Source organism: Anomaloglossus baeobatrachus, chromosome 1 (assembly GCF_048569485.1).
Source record: "Anomaloglossus baeobatrachus isolate aAnoBae1 chromosome 1, aAnoBae1.hap1, whole genome shotgun sequence".
NCBI lineage: Eukaryota > Metazoa > Chordata > Amphibia > Anura > Aromobatidae > Anomaloglossus > Anomaloglossus baeobatrachus.
In genome coordinates this window covers 589,511,335-589,534,093 of record NC_134353.1, presented here as the reverse complement: position 1 = coordinate 589,534,093, position 22,759 = coordinate 589,511,335, and the positions used below count along the sequence as shown (strand labels likewise).

At 43.3% G+C, this 22,759-nt stretch overlaps 1 protein-coding gene across 1 annotated transcript in view; it reads right to left on the bottom strand.

The window, feature by feature from the left end:
- The window catches only part of LOC142313841 (transmembrane channel-like protein 2-A), an 87,513-nt gene that overhangs the window by 19,724 nt on the left and 45,030 nt on the right, over positions 1-22,759 (bottom strand). Inside the window, exons 6-13 of the mRNA XM_075352430.1 lie at positions 21,109-21,207; positions 18,572-18,714; positions 11,858-12,005; positions 11,468-11,656; positions 9,167-9,346; positions 3,537-3,680; positions 2,959-3,087; positions 1,738-1,805 (exon numbers count right to left, since the gene is read on the bottom strand). Coding sequence (XP_075208545.1) covers positions 1,738-1,805; positions 2,959-3,087; positions 3,537-3,680; positions 9,167-9,346; positions 11,468-11,656; positions 11,858-12,005; positions 18,572-18,714; positions 21,109-21,207 — 1,100 coding nt within the window. The remainder of the gene's footprint in view (positions 1-1,737; positions 1,806-2,958; positions 3,088-3,536; positions 3,681-9,166; positions 9,347-11,467; positions 11,657-11,857; positions 12,006-18,571; positions 18,715-21,108; positions 21,208-22,759) is intronic.

The following is a 22,759-nucleotide window of genomic DNA, read 5'->3' as shown; positions in this document are numbered from 1 at the left end:
TAGCAAGTCACAAGACTCAGGCATCTCCACCATTAGGGTAACCCTGAGGACAGGGATATCCTAGGGTCCCCTAGCATGAAAAACAGCATAAAAGCCCCATGTCCCTCACTATCCTGCAGTCACGTTGTGAAAACAGCATGATGTGGGTACCAAGTGGAGGGGGAGAGGAGGCAGTCTCATCCAAACACATTCCACTGTGTCATGTAGTTTAGAGGAGCAGCTCTGTGCTAAACTAATCAGTGCATTTGGCTTATGAGCTCCTGTTTCACCAACCTGTGGCCGATCACTTTTTCTGCGTTTACTGCCTAAATCAAAGCTCTGCAGAGGTATGTACAGTGTGATGTGGGTGCTAGCAAGCACAAATGGGTCCATACTTAGGAAATCTTGTGCAAAGCAATTCCTGTGCCAGTTACTGTTACCCAAGCATTAAGGTGAACAATACTTGACTCTTGGATCAGTGGCTCCTGTGCCCAATGAATACTGCTGCATTCAGCTCATACACAGAATCACTGGAGGCAATAATCCTAGACTAATTATTACTAAGCAGTTCCAGCCCTTCAGTGAAGTGATTTTCCCTGTTAGGCAGACATCGTTTACATTTATGCTTTGTGTTTGGTTGTCTGACTTCCCAACACCCTTCCTTTTTCTTCACTTAGGTTGGTTGGCGGTCATTCTAGTTTAATTTACTATTCTCCTTGGGTCCCGATATACCTCTGCCCACTGCACCTCTCCTGGTTAGTTGTGCATAGTGGCCTCCCCTCTGGTTCCTCAGGAGGTCCAAGAAATCTTCAATGGCCTTTTAATTGAGCCAGGGTCAAAGTGGTGTTTATTAGTTGTGTGGCAAGGTATTTTATTGTCTGTACAGGTACCAGTAGGATGTGGGTGCAGCTTCTCTGTGTTGTAGGCTTTACTACTTCTGTTTGTTACCCATGTATGAGTGAGGTACATGCATAGCCCTACTACTGTTGTATTACATGGACATCCAGGCCCATTTGAGTTCCTAAGCTCACCAGTGCACTTTTTTCCTATAATGTACCAAACTGTTGACTTGGCCACTCCTAACATTTCTGCTATGTCTCTGATGGATTTCTTCCCTTTTTTAGCCAAATGATGGTCTGTTTTATTTCCATTCAGAGCTCATTTGACTGCATGTTGCAGGTTTACAGCAATAGCTTCCGAATGCAAATATCACTCCTGGAACCAGCTCCAGACCTTTTACCTGCTTAATTAATGATGAATTAAGAAGAGAATAGCCCATGTAGCCCATTATAGAGCTTTTGAGATAATTGTACAATTACTTTTGGTCCCTTGAAAAAGAAGCAGCTACATAATAAAGAACTGTAATTCCTAAACCCTTACTCTAATTAGGATACACATTTTCTCAAATTAAAGCTGAGAGTCTGCACTTTAAGTCCATATTGATTATATAATTGTATCTTGAATACGTTTTGGTATGCCAAAGGTTTTTGAAATGCCAAAACATCTGCTACTGTCCAAATATTTCTGGACCTAACTATATAATAGTAGAATCACAATAATCACAGCATGACAACCAAATGTAGAAAATAGCCTTGTTCTCATTCATATCCCAAACATATACCTTGTATATTTATTTGAGTTTAAAGGGTTATTCTTATGTTATTAAGTTAGTGTAGTTAGTGAGTTTAACACCCATTAGATTTTCAGTCAAATAAGTTTATTGCCTATATTTTCTCGATTTACATGATCTGAACTTACCATATCATGCCTTGATTGAAAATGAGACCCAGAACATTTCCACTTATATCAAACTCAGCATAAGACGGCTGTAAATTAAAGAATATTAAAAAGCTAAGAAATTATAATTTGGATTAAAGTTGTACATTCTTTGAAACTTGCAGTGTTGCCATAGTACATTTTTTTTATTAACACTACATTTCACAATTTTCTAAAAATTATATCTGATATCACCTTTTTTAAATAATTTAAACTATATATAGAAAGCAGCTTACATTCAGAAGATTACTCCCCTTAGCTGCTTCACAGCTTTGGAAATCTGAATCAATTAAAAAAGGTAACAAAAGACTAAACAGATGCACATCAACCTGTTTTGAAATTGTATTGCATTATGTTCATCCTTTTTAGCATTTTTGGCCTAAGCCACACGGCATGAAAATCGGACCGAGTGGAATGCATCAAAACATCACATTCCACTCGGACCAATATTAACCTATGTCCCAGCACCCATGAGCGATTATTTTCTCGGCCCCAATCGGACCAAGAAAACAATCGCAGCATACTGTGATTGTAATGCGAGATTCTTTCTCTCGCACCCATTCAAGTCTATGAGGTGAGAGAAAGATCGCACTACACTCGCATACAATGGTGTACCGCGAGTGCAGGGCGAGAATGGCAATAGCTGGCTACAGAGGAGAGAGGGAGATAAATTCCTCCCTTCCCTCCTCAGCGCCGGCCCTCCCCTCCTCAGAGCTGGCCCGTCCCCGCAGCTGACTTCCGATCGCATGATCGGACCTTAGTCTCAGTGACACTCGCATGACACTCGGCTCCCGCTGTACTGCCAGCGTGAGCCGAGTGTCATGAGAGGATCGCATTAATTCTCGTGTGGCCCCGGCCTTTAAGTCAGAATCCATTTGAAAAAGACACTTTGCACAGATAGCCTACAGCTTATTCTCAGCCTGCAGCAAGCAACGCTCAAATCTCATGTAAACAGTCACAGTTTGTTTGCAGTGGGAAGTAAGTGCCTTCCAGAAATTTCTTAGAGATATTTTTTGAAAGAGAAAAAAAGTTTCAAATTGATAGATATTAGAATATTTATGAATTCCATTGAAATCAGTGGCATCTGACAATAACTTTAGGAGCAAAAGACAGACAGAGCGATAGATATATATATATATAGATAGATAGATAGATAGATAGATAGATATTTAATAGTTCTTATAAAAAATAAAATAAACATACAAATCCAGACTCCAAATCCCAACACCAGCAATAATTGAGGAATCTGACAATCACTGCTCGGCCAAAATCACCAACAAGAATCATGAGATAGGTCATCTGTGTATCGGATACTGTAAGCTTTACAAATTCCTACAAGATAAAAGGGTATACAGTTAAAATGTATATATATGTTGTGACTATCATGTAGTGATCATCAAAATCACCAAATAGATATTCTAAATAATGTAACAGCAGTTTATATTACTGTTACATGGAGAAGAGTAATTAGCAAAAAACAAAACCTAAATTTCCCTCCGGTTTGGACCTATTTATTTTCAATATGTTATTATGATGAACTTTTGGTTAATCTGTGAATAGGAAACATATTCCTTGCTAAATATGACCATTGGAACCTTGTATTGTGTTAGAACTGAGTCCAACCATTTGGGGTAGCCTTTGGCACTTAATTCCTTCAGCCTACTTTGTAACATTTCTAGAGTACAAGATTATGTTTCCTTTGATCCCATACAAATAAACCCATGAAAGCTGAACGTATTACCATATTCTTTCTAATGTTATAAAGATGATGAATGACTTACTATGCCCACATTTGTTTCCCAGCATGGACCTCTGGGCATGTCAGCTGGATGAATGTATGGTGTTGAAGTTGTCCCATTAGTTCCATTAGAAATGCTGGCTATCAGCAACATAGTCTTGTTCTTTATAACCTCCTCTTCAGCTAACTGGAAATAAAGTCACAACAATTAGGCTATGTGTACAGAATGCTATGGAAATACCTAAAATAAACAGTCGGGAAACTCTCAGAAGAATGCTCATATGCATTTCTATGTAAAAATGACTTACTGTGCATTTGTTCAGGTTTTTGAACATCTTTAAACCACTTCAGGTTTCAAAAAGCACTAAGTTAGTTAAAGGGAACCTGTTACCATTTTTTTTGGCCTATAAGCTGCAGCCACTACCACCGGGCTCTTATATACAGCATTCTAACATTAGTGTAAATACCCCCCTTTCATTTGACTTGCCGCACGAACCTGAGTCTGGAGACCCTCGAGCCACAGCGAATCCGGATCCGAGCAGCTTGGCTGCTTCTATGGGGGCAGCACACCTCAAATTCCTGGCGTCACGAACAGGATACGAGCACGACCCACTTACCTGGGTGACGTGCTCTTTGAAATCCAAACTGCGGGTCAAGGATCCTTTTTCCCACCATTTCTGCCATCTTCCACCATCTTTGGCGCCAAAACGACGTCTTCTTGACCAAGAGCGCTCGAAGCAGAAGGTCCGCCCTTCGTCCTGAGAGTCTGCCCGGAACCGGAAGTTCCCAGAGAGCCTTAGGAGTTAGGACAGCAGGGACTGGTGGGCAAAAACCGAGGGGGCGTGATGGCATGTAGCAGTGAAAGAGAAGCAGGGACACCAGGACTCTGCCATAACGTTCTTGGACCCCGCAGAGGAAAGATGGCGACTGCGCGAGACTGGTCACTGGAGCGTGCTGCTCCTGGGACCGCGACCTGAATCGAGCAAGAGATGGAGCAGCTTTGCAGGAGGATGCGGACGCAATTCCTCTTCATACTGGACAACTGGAGTGAAGAGCTGAGGAGCCTGGCAGTGGTGGTCCGAGCCCGTGAGATCGAAATCCCATGTGAGGAGCGGGTAAGCGGTTACCCAGTCCCAGTTGATTCCACTAACCCGGCCAATGCGGCTGTGGGATCCGGTCCGCCCCTGCTCATGGCAAGCACTTCACTACCGCCACCCCGTCCTCAGTGGACGTCGAGCTGCCTATCCCAACCACAGCAGTGGAACCTTCAGCCTCAATCTACGAGAAGCCAGCTGCAGAGTCCCCGGCCCCGTCACCCAACCAAGCCACGACAGCGGTCACACCGACACCAGCCCGACCAGACCCGGCCGCATCACCGGGCCCGTACCTTAAAACGGAGCACCTGGACTCTGCACCCCCGGCTGCGGAGCAGTCGGTCCTTCTTCATGAAGTGGCGTGGGCGGAACCTAAGGGGGTACCAGTTCTGCCACCGCGCAGCATCCCAGCAGCTGTTGGGGCCGCAGGAGTACACCTACAAGCCATGCCAGCAAGGGAGGCGAGGCCGGACGCTGACGCCTCCTACTGGGAATGACACCAGCATAAGCTACACCAGGAGATGACAATACGAGACCGGCGATGACAGGAGATTGCCACCTGTACCCAAAAAGAGAAAGACCAGGTGAGAAATGTCGCTTCCCGAGTTCAAGGGCCGCGGTGCCGTGCCCTCGTGGATCATTTTGACCCCGACCAGGGATGGGGATTCATCCGGGAAGCGGGCCTCACAGCTGGAGTGTTTGTGTCACGGCGGGATGTGGCACAGCACCTCCCCAGGGGATACCCCGGGCGGAATCTAGAGCCGGAGGATATGGTTACGTACACCCGGCATTATGGAGAGCGGGGCTGGTATGCCCTGGATGTAAGCAAGTAAGTGATGGTTGAGAAGGAGTTCTTGCCGGCGTCCGTGGTGTGTAGCCTCAAGGAAGCATGGCTGCAGGACCCGGCCATTTAAAGTTAGGAATGTTAAGAAAAATCTGTTTTCCTTTATTATTTTCTATAGTTTGTTATTTTTCTTGAATAATAATAAATAGTAGTGTTTAGAGATGAGCCACCCCCCCAGGCATTCGAGTTCGGTTCGGTTCGTCGAACGGAGGCCCCGTTCGACGAACGTTCGATGAACCGTTCGACGAACCACTCGAATCCCATTGAAAACAATGGGAGGCAAACACAAACACATAAAAACACATTATACATGTACATATACAGTTAATAAACATTGCCATAACACTTACAGGTCCCCGCGACGCGTCCTGCACTCTGCCTCCCGCCGCTTTTCCTTCCGATAATCGCTGTGTCCTCCCTGTAACCAGCACTGATGATAGGACCTATCGTGACGTCAAAATAGCATGTGACCAGTCACGTGTCTATTATCACATTGGCTACAGACTGGTCACATGGCTATGACGTCATGCTAGGACCTGTCAGTGCATCTCTCCGGTACGCGGTGCTCGTTTGAGCATGTCAGTGTACCGGCGAAATGCTCTGGCACATGGTCGACTCCCCGTCCCTGCATGTATATGCTTTTTACAGAGTCAGCCCACATGCAAGGACTGGTTCCCACAGCCGGTGAATAACGGAGATCACCGTTGCTATAGCAATCCGCCTGTCAGCGGTGACGTCACCGCTTACAGCCGGCAGCCTCTGTTCACTTACTGAGTGAATAGACTGCACAGGGGAGCAGCAGCATCTTCCTCCCATGCAGTGCTGTCTGATGTAGCAGAGCTGCATGGGTTAAAGGAGAAAAAAGACAGAAGACCAGGATCGTGGAGGGCTGACAGGGAGTAATAAACATGGAGTCTCTAATGTGTCTGTGTATTTATTTCTATTAAAGTATTTTTTCTCTGTGTGGTGTCTTTTTTTTAACCCTTTATTGGAGATTCTTAATGGCCGGGTCAAACTTGCCTGACATTAAGAATCTCTGGCTTAATACTAGCTAGTAAAACAAAGCTAGTATTAACTCATTATTACCCAGCAAGGCACCCGGCTTCAGGGCTGCTGGAAGAGTTGGATACAACGCCAGATGATGGCGCTTCTATGAAAGCGCCATTTTCTGGGGTGGCTGCGGACTGCAATTTGTAGCAGAGGGGCCCAGAAAGCTCGGGCCAACCTGTGCTGCGGATTCCAATCCCCAGCTGCCCAGTTGTACCTGGCTGAACACAAAAATGGGGCGAAGCTCATGTCGATTTTTTTTTTAATTATTTCATGAAATTCATGAAATAATTAAAAAAAGGGCTTCCCTATTTTTTTAGTTCCCAGCCGGGTACTAATAGGCAGCTGGGGGTTGGGGGCAGCCGTACCTGCCTGCTGTGCCTGGCTAACATACAAAAATATGGTGAAGCCCACGTCATTTTTTTGGTGGGCAAAAAACTCCTGCATACAGTCCATGATGGAGTATGCTGAGCCTTGTAGTTCTGCAGCTGCTGTCTGCTCTCCTGCATACACTAGTGAATGGAGCATGCTGAGCCTTGTAGTTCTGCAGCTGCTGTCTGCTCTCTGCCATACAGACAGGCAGCAGACAGCAGCTGCAGAACTACAAGACTCAGCATACTCCATCCAGGACTGTATGGAGGAGTTTTTTGCCCCCCCCTAAAAAAAAATTACGTGGGCTTCGCCATGTTTTTGTATGCTAGTCAGGTACAGCAGGCAGCAAACATACGCTCTCAACAGAGCAGATCTGAAGAGAACAAGTTGCTCTGTTCTATGTGATGACATGAATCATTGGCAGGAGTGGTCCGTGACTGCTCCAAGCCAGCAGAAACCATCACTGAGCAAAACCGCCAGGTAGTTAGCAACTGCCTGCTTGTAAGTTCATAAGCCCGTTAGACAAAATATAAGTGTCCCAGATAGCCCATTTAACGCTAATAATATAATAACATCATATTTAGGGCTGGGCAGACCCGGATTGAAAAAGTCCGGATCCATGCGGTTTCAAAGTTACCAGGGTGGCAGACCTCGGCCCGGGATTCTGGGTGTTTGATCCAGATCTGGCACTTGAGGAAATAAAAAAATAAAGGAAATATAAAGAAAATAAGAATGAAGCGAGCACTTCATATTTACACAGGCTCCGGCCCAGTTTTACGCTGCTCCTGTGCTGCTGTACGCTACTCCCATGCTGCTGTACGCTGCTCCAGCTGCCACCCTGTGCCACTCATTTCATATGCATGGCTTTCCCCACTGACTGGCCGGCCTGGCGTCTGTGATTCGTTGCAGTCAGAAGCGCTTTCAACCTGTGTGATGTGTCTCCCTACATCCAGTCCCCGCTCATCGCGGCTCATTCATTCTGTGCACTCACAGCGGGCAGCCATGCTGCTCTATAGCTGCTAGCTGTGATATACAGATGTAGTGGAGCTTAATCGTCATGGGACCTCGTGTGTGTGTTGGGTTAATAAATTGGAGAGAGAGGGCAATTTTTGTATTTTATTCCAAATAAATGATTTTTCCAGTGTTTGTTTACTTTCGTTGACAGATTAATGATGCGGGTGTCATAGATGCCTGCCATCATTAATCTAGAATTTAGTAGCAGCTGAACATTGTTATTAACCCCTTATGACTCCGATTGCCACCGCACCAGGGCATTCAGGAAAGGACGGTAAAGCCCTGGCTTGTCACATCTAATGGATGCAGCAATTCCGGGTGGCTGGAGGCTGATATTTTAGGCTGGGTGTCTCCATCTTGGCTGGGTATGAAAATTGGGGGGACCGCATGCCATTTTTTTAAACAATTATTTATTTAAACAATGTAAAACAAAAAGCCACATGCGGTTCCTCTTAGGCAGGAGTCACACTTGCGAGTGACTTGTACGAGTCTCGCATTGCATCCCCCAGCACAGCAGCCCACTATCCCTGACAAGAGTGGGTCGGCTGCATGTAGTTCTATGCAGTGGATGGTGCATGGGTGATGCGATGTGACACTTGTGCAAGTGTGTGACTCCAGCCTTATTTTGATACACGGCCATGATAAAGCCCGACAGCTGGGGGCTACAGCCACAGGCTTTATCTGTGCTATTATCAGAATACAGGGACACTGTGCTGATAGTTTTTTCATTTATTTTTGTTCCACAATACTCATCCGCAGAAAGCTGCACTGCTTTCTCCACCCACCGACCGTCCTGGGACCTGTGATTGGTTGCAGTCAGCTGACACGATGACACTCAGGGTGGGGGGGGTATCTAAACTGCAACCAATGACACGCACCGTTGGGCGGGGAAAGCAGTGAATATTCAATGATGGTTAATTGTCAGCTCCAGAAAGGAAATCGTGACCTGGAAGCAGCTTGCCGCCATGACGGAGGTTCAGTGAGTACACCACGCACACTCCTACCCCCTATCCCTTCTACCGACATTTTTAATCTCATGATTCTGGTTCCCATAGTCTTATATGGGTACAAGATTCCGAACCAGATCTGTGTTTTTCTAAAAATTTAGCAGGGACCCGACAGTCCTGGTTTTCTGCGAGTTCGACCAGCTCTAGTCATATTATATCACATAAGTTGTTAGTTGTGTGGCATAGTTAGTAGAACAACGTAAACTTCAAAAATGACAAAAATAAAGATTTTGGCATTAAAACTGTATATATTTCACTAAATACAAGAGCAAAATTTTATACATTTTAATCATACCTTGCCATTGACATCATCAATTAAAGCCAGCAGAAAAGTATATAGATTGCCCAGGAAAAGTGCGAAAATCCGCCCAAGTTGCCACTTCAAAGCCAGTCTAGGGTGATAATTTTCCATAGCAGCAATAGTTTCAAATAACGGAGGACAAAACATCGACAGTAGGTTCATTACAATTTCTATCTGCAAGCAGAATATACAGATAACTTAAAAGTCAGACAAAGCTAAAGGATAATATGTTATGGATAAGTGAGATAGACAATACCACAGAGCAAAAACACTTTTCAGAAACTAACAGCATGGAATATATAACAAATGGGAAGCACATATTAGCATTAAACCCTTCTCCCCCGAGCAATTTTCCATTTTTCATTTTAATTTTTTCCTCTCCTTATTCCCAGAGCCATAACTTTTTTATTTTTCTGTCAATATAGCCGTGTGAGGATTTGTTTTCTGAGGGACGAGTGTTTGAACAATACCATTCTTTCTGCCCCATATTGAACTGGAAAACGGGAAAAAATTCCAAGTGCAGTGAAATTGCAAAAACAGTGTTATTCCACAATTGTTTATCAGGTTTTTTATTTATCATGTTCACTATATGATAAAACTGACTCTGTAATATGACTCCCCAGGTCAGTATGAGTTCTTATATACTAAACATTTAGAGTTTTACCTATATTTAAGTGGTGAAAAAAATTCAGGCGTTTGTCAAAAAAAAAAGAGTAGCACTTTTGTTTCCATTTTCCTAGACCTGTAGTGTTCTCATTTTTCAGGATCTGGGGCTCAGTGATGGCTTATTTTTGGCGTCTTGAGCTGTCGTTTTAAATTATACCATTTATATAGATGTGATGTTTTGTTTGTCTTTGATTGTGTTTTAATTCAATGTTGCGGTGACCAAAAAAATTCTGGTGTTTTCATTTTTTTTCTCACTACGCCCTTTACTAATCAAATTAATTGATTTTATTTTTTGATAAATCAGAAATTTCGGAATAATAATAACAAATATGTTTTTTTATTATTTTATTTTTAATAGGGCAAAAGGGAGGTGATTTGAAATTTAAGTTTTTGGGGGTTTTCATATTTTTGAAAACTTTTTTTTTTACAATTTTTATTGATGTTACTACTCCCTCTAGGGAACTTTATGCCTGCACTGTCTAATCACTCTTGCTGATCTGCTGAGTGTGCCAGCGCACTACCAGCATTCACAGGAAGTGAGTCATGAAGGCGACAGGGGTCATCTGAACCCACGCTGTCATGGCAACCCATTGGTGCCCTGTGATCTTCTCACGGGAGTGCCGATGGCAGTGGGGAACAGCACTATCCCTGATGATGAGTGTTAGATCACACTGTTAGAGTTTGAAAGCCCATCTAAGGGGTTAACAGTCATGGGTGGATCGGAGATCCACCTGCGCCTGTGAGCTGCACATGTCTGCTGATCCTGACAGCAGACATGGGCGGGGAATAATGTGGGCTCACCACGTGAGGTCACATTGAAGGGACAGACACGGCCATGGACATATATATACCTCCTTAGTCATTAAGGTGTTAAGCTACTGTTGCATGGCATATATACATGAATGTAATTGCTTGTAAAATAATATTGTTAGCCTTCAGTCCTGTCCATATATTACAAGGGTCTAGGGGCCTTGGGCTAATAATTTCAAGCTACTTAAAATGGTAAATATCCTTATATACTTACCTGTTGCAATTAGTGCCCACAACAGTCAGACAATACCTATTAATAATTTCATTCGACCACTGAAGCCATTTATTGGTTACAAGGGTAAGGCTATGTGCGCACGTTGCGTACAGTTCACTGCAGACATTTCTGCAGCGATCTGAAGAGCACATGTGCGCTTTAAATCGCTGCAGAAATGTCCGTAGTGAAGCCGATTCCATGCGCTCTGCCTGCAGCTCCTCCCATAGACAGAGCAGGAGCTGCCGGCAAAGCGCACGGAAGAAGTGACATGTCACTTCTTTTTGCACAGCGCTTCGGCAGTAGCCGAAGCGCTGCGCTCTAAAACGCCACGTGCGCACAGCCCCTGCACAATCTCCATAGACTGTGCAGGGGACGCAGGACTCATGCAGTTACGCTGCGCTACAAAGCGCAGCGTAACTGCATGTATTTACGCAATGTGCGCACATAGCCTAACATCAAAATGAGTGACCCTGGTGACTGCTGGAGTTTTATTCCACCTGAAACTCATTTTTAGGTGTCAGAAAAAGGTCTTTTAATTTATCTGTATCTTTTTTATATTGCTCGCAAAGAAGTATTACTGAAAGAAGTCATAAAATTAGTTGTACCTCGTTATTCTGGTACCAGCTCGGGTTATCCAGCTTTTTGAATTCCTGTGAACGCTTTACAACAAAATAAATTAGATATCCACTTCCTCCAAGACAAATGGTGATCATTACATTGGACAGAACAATTAGAAACCTCCGGAGATGAATATTTTCTTCCTTTGTGTTTTCCTGTTCATCCACAATAGATTCCTGATGGCAAGATAAATCTATTGTTTTTTACATTGTGTATAACAACTGTACTTCAACTTTGTGCCCAAAGCCTTGCTTTTGTCAAAATTTTGCCAAAATAGTGGCAATAAAGCACAATGAAGACACAATAACATGTCACAGTCACAAGCAAAATTGGTAAATAATCTGTATCTATGAGAATTAAGAGAAAACATTAGATACCTTGAAGCTCGTTGTAATTGATACAAACTTGTTGTCGGCTGTTTCAGGGTTCCCAATAAGGTAATCCCAACTAGTAAAAATTTTCCAGCTGAATGTAAAGTTGTCATCATCCCCATCTGATGTGCTTTCATTTATATTCTTGGCCATTCTATGAATTAATGGTAATTGTCAAAAGTATGTATATTGAAATGTATATTAAAGTGGTTACCTCATCTAGAAATCTTCCATTTACAACTCCCCACTAGTGATGGGCAAACCCAAACTGTAAAGTTCGGGGTCCATACCGAACACATAGTGTTCATGCACCGATCCCAAACACAAGCTTTCCTGAGAAGCTCATGTTCCAGTTTGGGTCCAGTTTGGGTCCAGGGGCTTTAAAAACAAGAACATTATTAAAAAACATTATGATTATACTTACAGGTCCCGCGACGCGTCCAGCAGACATGCTCAGCCACTGTTTCCCGGCCGCTTCTGCTCCCGGATCCGATCATTAACTTCCAATGCTATTCACTGCACTGCTGTCACTCGGCAGTCTTCGGCTGTTTTCGGCCGTGTTCGCGGTGACGTCAGGGTTCACCTAAGTCAATGGTTTATGGACTCAATTGAACTTTGACTTTCACTGTGCAAATTTCTCATCGCATCACCCCACATGGCACACAGTCTCCAGACAGGTGCTGGTCGACTGCATGTATTTCCATGCAGCAGAGGCGCTTTTGTCAGGAGAGTGTACGCCATGCGGGGTGATGCAATGAAAGACTTGCAGGAGTCATACCAGTGTCAGCCTGCTTCTCGCTCTGTATAGATGCTTGTCTGTACAGAGGGATGAAGCAGAGCTGACATTGCTCTACCTGCTTCTTTCTCTGTATATGTCTGTGCAGAGCGATAAAGCAGAGCTGACATTGCTCTCTCTGCTTCTCGCTGTGTATAGATGCTTCTCTGTACAAAGCGATGAAGCAGAGCTGACATTGCTCTACCTGTGGACTACGTAGGACTAAGTATTTTTTTTTAAATAAAGATGGAGTCTCTAAATGTTTTTTTTGTTTTATTTCTAATAAAAAAAAATTCTACGTATTGTGTTTTTTTTTACTGTTTACTAGAAATTCATGGTGGCCATGTCTAATTTGGCATGAAACCATGAATTCTGGGCTTAGTACCAGCTGAGAATATAAAGCTGGTATTAACCTCTTTGTTACCCAGCATCAAACCGCCATCAGGGCCACTTGACAAGCCGGGTAAAGCACCTGGATATAGTGCTAAGAAACAATGTGCCATTTTCAGGGGTGGCTGCGGTTTTTAGTGTGGGGGGCCCAGAACACTTGGGCTTAACGACGCTAAGAATCCCAGCCCCCAGCTGCCTGGTTTTACCTGACTGGCGATCAAAATATGGTGGGAGCCCACACATTTTTTTTTAATTATTTTTTTAAATCATTTAAAAAAAAAAAAAAAATGGAATTCCTGTATTTTCATTGCCAGCCAAAGTAAAGCCAGGCAGATGGGGGTGGCATCCTGTAGCCGTCTGCTTTATCTGCGCTGAGAATCAAAAAAAACGTGGAGCTCTAAGTCAGTTTTTTAAATTTTTTATTTATTTTTAGACTACTATATGTGTGAGGGACCAAACAGCCAATCACAGACATCATGCAGAATGGGTATCTGTGATTGGCTGTTGGAGTAACCTTGAATCTGCCCATACATTTTAGATGCTTGAATATATGAGCTGGTTTCAGGTTACTCTAGCATCCAATCACAGATGCCCACTCTGTGACAGCGTCTGTGATTGGCTGTTATTTTAACAATAAAATAAAACAGCAACACTGAGAAAAAAATATTTTATTAGAAATAAAACAGAAGACATTTAGGACTTCATTTTTATTACTCAAAAAAACCCCTCTGACATAGACCAAAGGCGGGCGAGCATCGTCAGCTCTGCTACATCTGTGCGAGGAGACAAACACAGGTCTGCTCACACAGACTCAGTTGAGAGCTGTCAGAGACTTCACCAAACTGCATAGCTGAGGCCGGTCAGATGTGCCCCTGGTAACTACCACTGACTACAGGACCTTCCATGATGTCATAGCCATGTGACCAGTCTGTAATAGCTATGACGTCATGGAAGTTTGATGCCCTGGCCGGGCCAGGTAGTCACAAATAGGGCCCTGCATTACACCTGTCCCTCATAGGTAACACACAGCCAAACGTTTAAACCCTAGTCACCCCCCTCAGGGCTTGATGGACACACCAGGGGGCGGAACCAGGTGGTTGGAAGATGCCCACCGTGGTGCTCAGAGAGTCGGAGGCGGGAAAGTAAACAGAACAGTTTCAGAGTTCAAGTTGGAGAGGTATGTGGGCTGGAGCTGTGTGCAGCTCCAGCAGAGGAGAAAACCAAATTTGAGCAGGTGCTGGGGTAATAGCCCTGGTACCTTTGGCTAGGAGACAAACGGCGGTCTCCATCTGCAGGAGCCCGGGAAGACGGCTCGGTGGAACCGAGGTGGACTGGGACAGGGTTGTAGCCCGCCGGTACCGACCTGGGGAACCGAGTCAGAAACCGGAGCACAAAGGGGGGTACTCAGACCCTGAAGTTATGTCCAGAAGCTACTGGGGGCTAGCTAATTAACTGATTGCGGCCAGGACTAGAGGTCCTGTCCCACCAAAAGTCCTGACTGAAGGCAACAGCCCAATGAGGGGGATAAGCAGCCACCGCCACGGCTCAGAGATCCCACGGGACAGCGTCTGCGGGCAAAGGGCTCCTTAGGCGACCACAAGCTGGGAGCGGACTCCTGAAGTTGCAAGCACAGGCAGTCCACCATCCAACACAGGTGCGGGAGAAAGACAGAGACCACCAGCCGGGTGGGGGCCAGACTGCAGCCGGCTGCAGGCACCGACCACCATCACCTTGGTTTACCAGAGACTCGTGTGTTTACTAATAGTGAGTACATTAGCACCCTCCGGTCGCCCATCTCCCTGCCCCACCAAACACTCCCAATGGGTCCTGGGGCCACCATCCCTGCCCACGGAGGGGTTAACAACTTGCTGCCGAGCATCTCCCCCGGGTGCCCCGTAACTGCAGCGGTGGTGTCCACCTTCACCACATCCAGTGGGTGGTGTCACAAACTTAACACGACTCCGGCCGTACATCTGCATCCCCAAACCACAACCCCCCTTTTAGTTGATGTGACCGCGAGACCCCCGGGTCCGGAGACCCTCGAGCCAGCCACTGAAGGTCCGGATCTGAGCGGCTCGGCTGCCGAGCACGGGGCGGTACAGAAGGTCCTGTAGTCAATGGTGGTTACCCGGGGGCACAGCAATGATTGAACCAGGAAGCAGAAGCGGCCAGGAGACAGAGTCTACAGGAACAGTAAGTATAATGACAATGTTTATTATTAACCATATTCTTTATTTTACAGTTTCCCCACCCCATCACATAACTGTAAAGTCCAAGTTCGTGGTCCGGATGCAAGTTTGCATTATCTCCGACACCGAAGGCGAACTTTACAAAATGTACAGGCGAGTCTCCGGATCCCGAACATGGGGGGTTCGCCCATCACTACCCCCACTATAAAAGAAATAGGAGAAAGATTGTAAGGAGTTTCTATTACTCCCAGAGGGTGCAATGTAATCATATATTCATGGTTACAATTGATTTTAAAGAGCACTTGTACTACTTTACCTTGGAAATATATCCATGGAAGCAGTTCTTACCTAACATTCACAGATTATTGCCTGGGATTCGAATAGTTGGACCCCTGATCAGTACGCTGAGTAAGGAGCTCCCTGAATAAAGTGAGTTTTCTTGAAAAATGGAGATTAGTGATTGCACACGCTCCAAGAATATCCAAGTGACTCCTGACAGAAGGGGGAATTTTTGAATCGCAATATCTTTAAATTGTACTAATTCCTACACATTCTTTTCTTCCTTCCTAGGTACCCACCACAAACCACGCCCTGATGCTAAAGTGCAGGAAGCAGGAGGGCTATCTGTCTAAGATTATATAAGGGGCTGTCTGGGGCCTGTTTAAAGGGTAATCTGTTCTGATGTCTGTATAAGTGGGAGTCTCATATGTGGTCAGTATAAGGGTGGAGTGAGAGTAGTATCATAATGTCTGAATCAAGGGGATGTCCGAAGTTTGGATCTATTTAGTGGGTCTGGGCTGGGTTCTGCACTTTTTGAAGAGTTCATTGATGTCTATTAGTTTAGGATCTCTGGGAGGTTTGTATCTACTTACAGGTCAAAAAGAATCTACAGTCAGGGCCATAAATATTTGGACAGTGACACAAGTTTTGTTATTTTAGCTGTTTACAAAAACATGTTCAGAAATACAATTATATATATAATATGGGCTGAAAGTGCACACTCCCAGCTGCAATATGAGAGTTTTCACATCCAAATCGGAGAAAGGGTTTAGGAATCATAGCTCTGTAATGCATAGCCTCCTCTTTTTCAAGGGACCAAAAGTAATTGGACAAGGGACTCTAAGGGCTGCAATTAACTCTGAAGGCGTCTCCCTCGTTAACTTGTAATCAATGAAGTAGTTAAAAGGTCTGGGGTTGATTGCAGGTGTTTGGTTTTGCATTTGGAAGCGTTTGCTGTGACCAGACAACATGCGGTCTAAGGAACTCTCAATTGAGGTGAAGCAGAACATCCTGAGGCTGAAAAAAAAGAAAAAATCCATCAGAGAGATAGCAGACATGCTTGGAGTAGCAAAATCAACAGTCGGGTACATTCTGAGAAAAACGGAATTGACTGGTGAGCTTGGGAACTCAAAAAGGCCTGGGCGTCCACGGATGACAACAGTGGTGGATGATCGCCGCATACTTTCTTTGGTGAAGAAGAACCCGTTCACAACATCAACTGAAGTCCAGAACACACTCAGTGAAGTAGGTGTATCTGTCTCTAAGTCAACAGTAAAGAGAAGACTCCATGAAAGTAAATACAAAGGGTTCACATCTAGATGCAAACCATTCATCAATTACAAAAATAGACAGGCCAGAGTTAAATTTGCTGAAAAACACCTCATGAAGCCAGCTCAGTTCTGGAAAAGTATTCTATGGACAGATGAGACAAAGATCAACCTGTACCAGAATGATGGGAAGAAAAAAGTTTGGAGAAGAAAGGGAACGGCACATGATCCAAGGCACACCACATCCTCTGTAAAACATGGTGGAGGCAACGTGATGGCATGGGCATGCATGGCTTTCAATGGCACTGGGTCACTTGTGTTTATTGATGACATAACAGCAGACAAGAGTAGCCGGATGAATTCTGAAGTGTACCAGGATATACTTTCAGCCCAGATTCAGCCAAATGCCGCAAAGTTGATCGGACGGCGCTTCATAGTACAGATGGACAATGACCCCAAGCATACAGCCAAAGCTACCCAGGAGTTCATGAGTGCAAAAAAGTGGAACATTCTGCAATGGCCAAGTCAATCACCAGATCTTAACCCAATTGAGCATGCATTTCACTTGCTCAAATCCAGACTTAAGACGGAAAGACCCACAAACAAGCAAGACCTGAAGGCTGCGGCTGTAAAGGCCTGGCAAAGCATTAAGAAGGAGGAAACCCAGCATTTCGTGATGTCCATGGGTTCTAGACTTAAGGCAGTGATTGCCTCCAAAGGATTTGCAACAAAATATTGAAAATAAAAATATTTTGTTTGGGTTTGGTTTATTTGTCCAATTACTTTTGACCTCCTAAAATGTGGAGTGTTTGTAAAGAAATGTGTACAATTCCTACAATTTCTATCAGATATTTTTGTTCAAACCTTCAAATTAAACGTTACAATCTGCACTTGAATCCTGTTGTAGCGGTTTCATTTCAAATCCAATGTGGTGGCATGCAGAGCCCAACTCGCGAAAATTGTGTCACTGTCCAAATATTTCTGGACCTAACTGTAAGTTTACTATGGAGGCTGAATTTCTAATTGGAAAAAGGATGTTTTGTTTCGATTTAAATGGTTCAGTCATGGGTCCCAGTTTTTGGTTGTGGGGGGTTATATTTATTTTATGGTCTGATCTTGATTCTGTATCTGGGTCTGATATGAGATACGTATTTGTTTAAAGTTTCTGATGTATGTTCTCAATTTAATTTATATTGTGTCTGATCAGTATTACATATTTATTTAAGGGGCCTGACATTGGGACCATATTAGTTTAAGGAAATTCAGCCAGTGGTATGTAGTAGTTAAGGGATATACAGTAAGTCTGTGGTCTATTTTCAAGTATTTATGTTGGGGTGTTATGACGAGACTTGTATGTACTATCATATGCATATGGGAGTCAACTCCCATAGGTTGAGGGTATGTGCTATTTAGGTGCGTGAGATAAAAAAAAAGCACAACTTCCCATGGTGCATTGCTGGTAGACCTCTTTTGGAAATATCCTCAATATCCATTCTCAAAAAATGGCAAGTAAAATAAATAAATAAAATAAATAAATAGATAAACGCCATTATGTTCATTATTGACTAAGTTTAGTTCATGCACAACAAGTCCTACTATAACGCCAAGAAAACAATATGTTCTACAGCATTTAGGAATATGAAATTTCTTGTAAAAATAGTGATAATTTTTTCACAAAAATTAGTTCTGTAAATATATGTCTAAAATGTTCCTCTTGATAACTGAACATATGAGTATAATAAAATTAAATACATGATTCTATACATTATTATTATTATTATTATTATTATTGTCAACCAAAAAGCAACCAGATACTTACGTTCTTATTACAACTATTAGGCTGTAACCAAAGACACCGACACCACACAAAAAGTATGCCAATGGGAGTCGGTATTGCAGGGGTCCCATTGTTCTTTGATTATTATAATACCCATAGAAAAGTAGTGAATATTTTAAAGCCCCCTGGAAAAAATAAAGCTTATTTTAATGCAGTTTGCTGTACAGGTCTGACCTCATGTTAAGTCACACATTGGATGACGTGAACCAGTGTGTTGTGTTTTTACACCATCAATAATGCAAATTCATAATCTGTTAGAGGAATATTGAGTGTGCATCCTCAATGTCTTGTAGGCCAAATACAAAAAGTTAAATAAAGCATAGAAAATGTTTTGTTCCACTGAAAGCTAGCACCAAATATATTACAAATGTCATCTTTGACTATAAATTCCACATGCCAGAATAGCTAACTCTTTTGCTAAAGTGGTTGTCTGGGACTTTTATATTTGAATAGGGGGCGTATGTGCAGTACCAATCCTTGGCCACTGTACAGTTGACGGAGCTGTGCTGTGGACCTTAGCAACTGAGTGCTTCAGGCAACTGCCGGCATCGGAGATAGCTGATTGTTGGGGGTGTTAGGTATCGCAACCCCACTGATTAGATATTAATGACCTATTCTATGGATCGAAAATCAATATAAAAGTCCAGAACAAAACCATTAAACATTACAAGCTAAAACACAGGTGATTGCCTTTAAATTACTATTATGTAGCACCCAGGGATATGAGGTACTCGGTCCCGGGCAGTAACAAATGGGAATATCACTCTGGTGGCTGTTGCCCGGTTCCGTGCCCTGGGCCCCTTTTGTAATGGGGGTATTTACAGGGGAGGTTAATGTTTTTGTCATGTGACAAGTAGGGTTGTGCTTGGGAGATGTCCCTTGGAGGACCAGTGCCAATGTAGTGACCCAGGTTGCTCTGTTTACGCCAATCTCAGTTGATTGGATCCCCATAGCATGGAGCATTTTGGGACCCTGACTGTCCCTTTGGGGTACAGTCTCCTTCTCTGTATGGTGAGCAGTGTGGACCATGCGGGGAGGTAAGTGTCCGAACCCCGATCCTAGTTTACTGCTGATGCCCCTGGATTATTTGGTTCGGTGAAGTCCATGAAGGTGTCCTCACCGGGCAGGTGTTTATCAAACCGTTTGAAACTGACACTTGACCTAGGGCCCTGTGCCCCGTGCATGCTCCGGTCCCAGCGGTATCTCCGGTAATTGTCCTGGCAACCTCTCTCCTGTGCCCCCGGGGTCACCGTTACACGGACCCAGTTCAGGTGCATCCGCACACCTCTCCTGTGTGCTACTTGACTCCCTACTCACTACCGACTGACCCCTCCCACCAGGCTGGCTATACCCAGGGATTCGTTCCCATGGCGACCATCCCCTTACATGGTTAACCCTCTATGCCCAGTGTGGAGTGAAGAACTAGGATTTTGGTCGTGTTTTGATTGGATCGGCACTGCTACTCCAGGTCCCAAGGGGTAGGTCCTGCATCCCCAAGAGGATGCAGTTCCCGGTAGTGCTGTGAGGGTCTCAGGGATGCTACAACTACATAAACGTAAAATTAAAACAAGGATAATAGTTAATATACTATACTAAATTGCAGCACAAATACTAGTTTAATATATATTTAATATTGTAGTACTGACACTGAAATACCAGTACAGAAAAAATGATGTATCTAATCAGAAACACTTCTACCATGAGGTGAGATGAGCATTTCAGGGGTCAATCAGGGGTTGTCAAAAAACTCAGCCGTAAAATGCCACATGATGGATGTCTGGAAAATAAATATGCCACTCCGCTTGTAACTGAAGTATGGTGCTCGAGTAGGGGTCCAGTCCATATATTGTTACAAAATAACCTTGGCACTCAAATTGTAAAAAAAAATAATAGAAAGATTTTAATAGCAAAAAAAATAAAAATGCATTTTTGATTTTTATGTCACATATAACTGGCCTTTATCAGAATATGAGCTGATTGCTGGATGTAGTAAGAAACCATGGAAACAGCGCAGGGGAAAGTGACAAATGGAGGACGCGAGTAAAGATGAGCGGACCTTTGTAAGTTCGGTTCGGCAGGTACAGTCGAACCTTAAAAAAAGTTTGGTTTTTGACCCCGACTTGATCCAAACCTCAATGGAAGTCAGTAATTGGGCAGTTTGTGTCTTCACCCACATGCTTTCAGCCATAAACAGGACACTTCCGGGGAAGGGTGGGCAGGGTTTTACAATTTAATTTTTGTGTGTGCATATTGCTCTGATCACACTGATTTTACCCCAGTGTGAGTTGTTCAAACACTGCAAGCGGCTCGCACAGGGCTGAGCATCACTCACACCCAAGCACAGCGATGCTCACTTGAGTGGTTTGCACTCGTAACTCACGCAAACTTCAAACCCGAACTTTGTTTTTTTGGTAGTCAGTTACAAAACCAAACTCCGAACATCGAACTTCAGGTTCGCTCATCTCTAGACATGAGTTCCTCAAAGTGAAATGGTTATACAAGTCAGATCTTTTCCTTACCCCAAACTCACTAAGCACACCATAATTCATTGAAGTTGCCTGTTCATCTCTTGGTACTATCTTCCTTGGAATGCTTCCACTAGGCAGCCCCATCAACAGCTATGGCAAGAATGAAAGTAATGAGCACAAACAATGTAACATATATATTATATAACAGTAACAATTTGGAGATATTGAGGTTTATACCCACCTGATAAAGTGATGCCAAATTGCTACCTAGACTCGAATACCCCGATAAATTGTGATTTAAATTATTAAAGTGGTATTTTCAGAGTTAAACAAGATTATATTCTTATTGTATTTTTGAAATATACCGCCTGTATCAAGTCCTCCGAGCTTTTGCTATATAGCATTTGCTATATTTATAGACAATTAGAATTATAACAGTGCTATTTAATAGAAATCTCCATTGTTTCCTTCCAGTGCATACAAAGAAAAAACGTCTGTCCTGATCACATGATAAACAAAGGAATTTAGTGTATTTAACCCCTTCAGCCCCCAGCCTGTTTTCACCTTAAAGACCCGGCCATTTTTTGCAATTTTGACCAGTGTCACTTTGACAGGTTATAACTCTGGAACACTTCAACGGATCCTGGCGATTCTGAGATTGTTTTTTCGTGACATATTGTACTTCATGTCAGTGGTAAATTTAGGCCGATATGTTTTGCGTTTATTTGTGAAAATTTCGGAAATTTGGCGAAAATTTTGAAAATTTTGCAATTTTCAAAATTTGAAATTTTATGCCCATAAATCTGAGAGATATGTCACACAAAAAAGTTACTAAATAACATTTCTCACATGTCTACTTTACACCAGCGCAATTTTTGAAAAAAAAAAAAATTCCGTTAGGAAGTTAGAAGGGTTCAAAGTTCATCACCAATTTCTCATTTTTCCAACAAAATTTACAAAAAAAATTTTTTAGGTACCACATCACATTTGGAGTGATTTGAGAAACCTAGGCGACAGAAAATACCCAAAAGTGACCGAATTCTAAAATCTGCACCCCTCACTCTGCTCAAAACCACATCCAAGAAGTTTATTAACCCTTTAGGAGCTTCACAGCAACCAAAGCAATGTAGACGAAAAAATGAAAATTTTACTTTTTTAACACAAAAATGTTACTTTAGCCATAAAAATTAGTATTTTCACAAGGGTATCAGGAAAAATGCATCATAAAATGTATCGTGCATTTTCTCCTGAGTACGCAGATACCCCATATGTGGTGGAAATCAAATGTTTGGGCACACAGCAGGACTCGGAAGGCAAGGAGCGCCATTTGAATTTTTGAGTGCAAAATTAGCTGCACTCATTAGCGGACGCCATGTCGGGTTTGAAGACTCCCCGAGGTGCCTAAACAATGGAGCTCCCCCATAAGTGACCCCATTTTGGAAACTAGAGCCCTCAAATATTTTTTCTAGATGTTTGATGTGCACTTTGAACCCCTGGGGGCTTCACACAAGTTTATAACGTTGAGCCATGAAAAGAAAAAAAAATTTTTTTACCACAAAACGGTTGCTTCAACCACGTAGCTTTTTTTATCACAAGGGTATCAGGAAAAAATGCACCATAAAATGTATTGTGCATTTTCTCCTGAGTACGCAGATACCCCATATGTGGTGGAAATCAAATGTTTGGGCACACAGCAGGACTC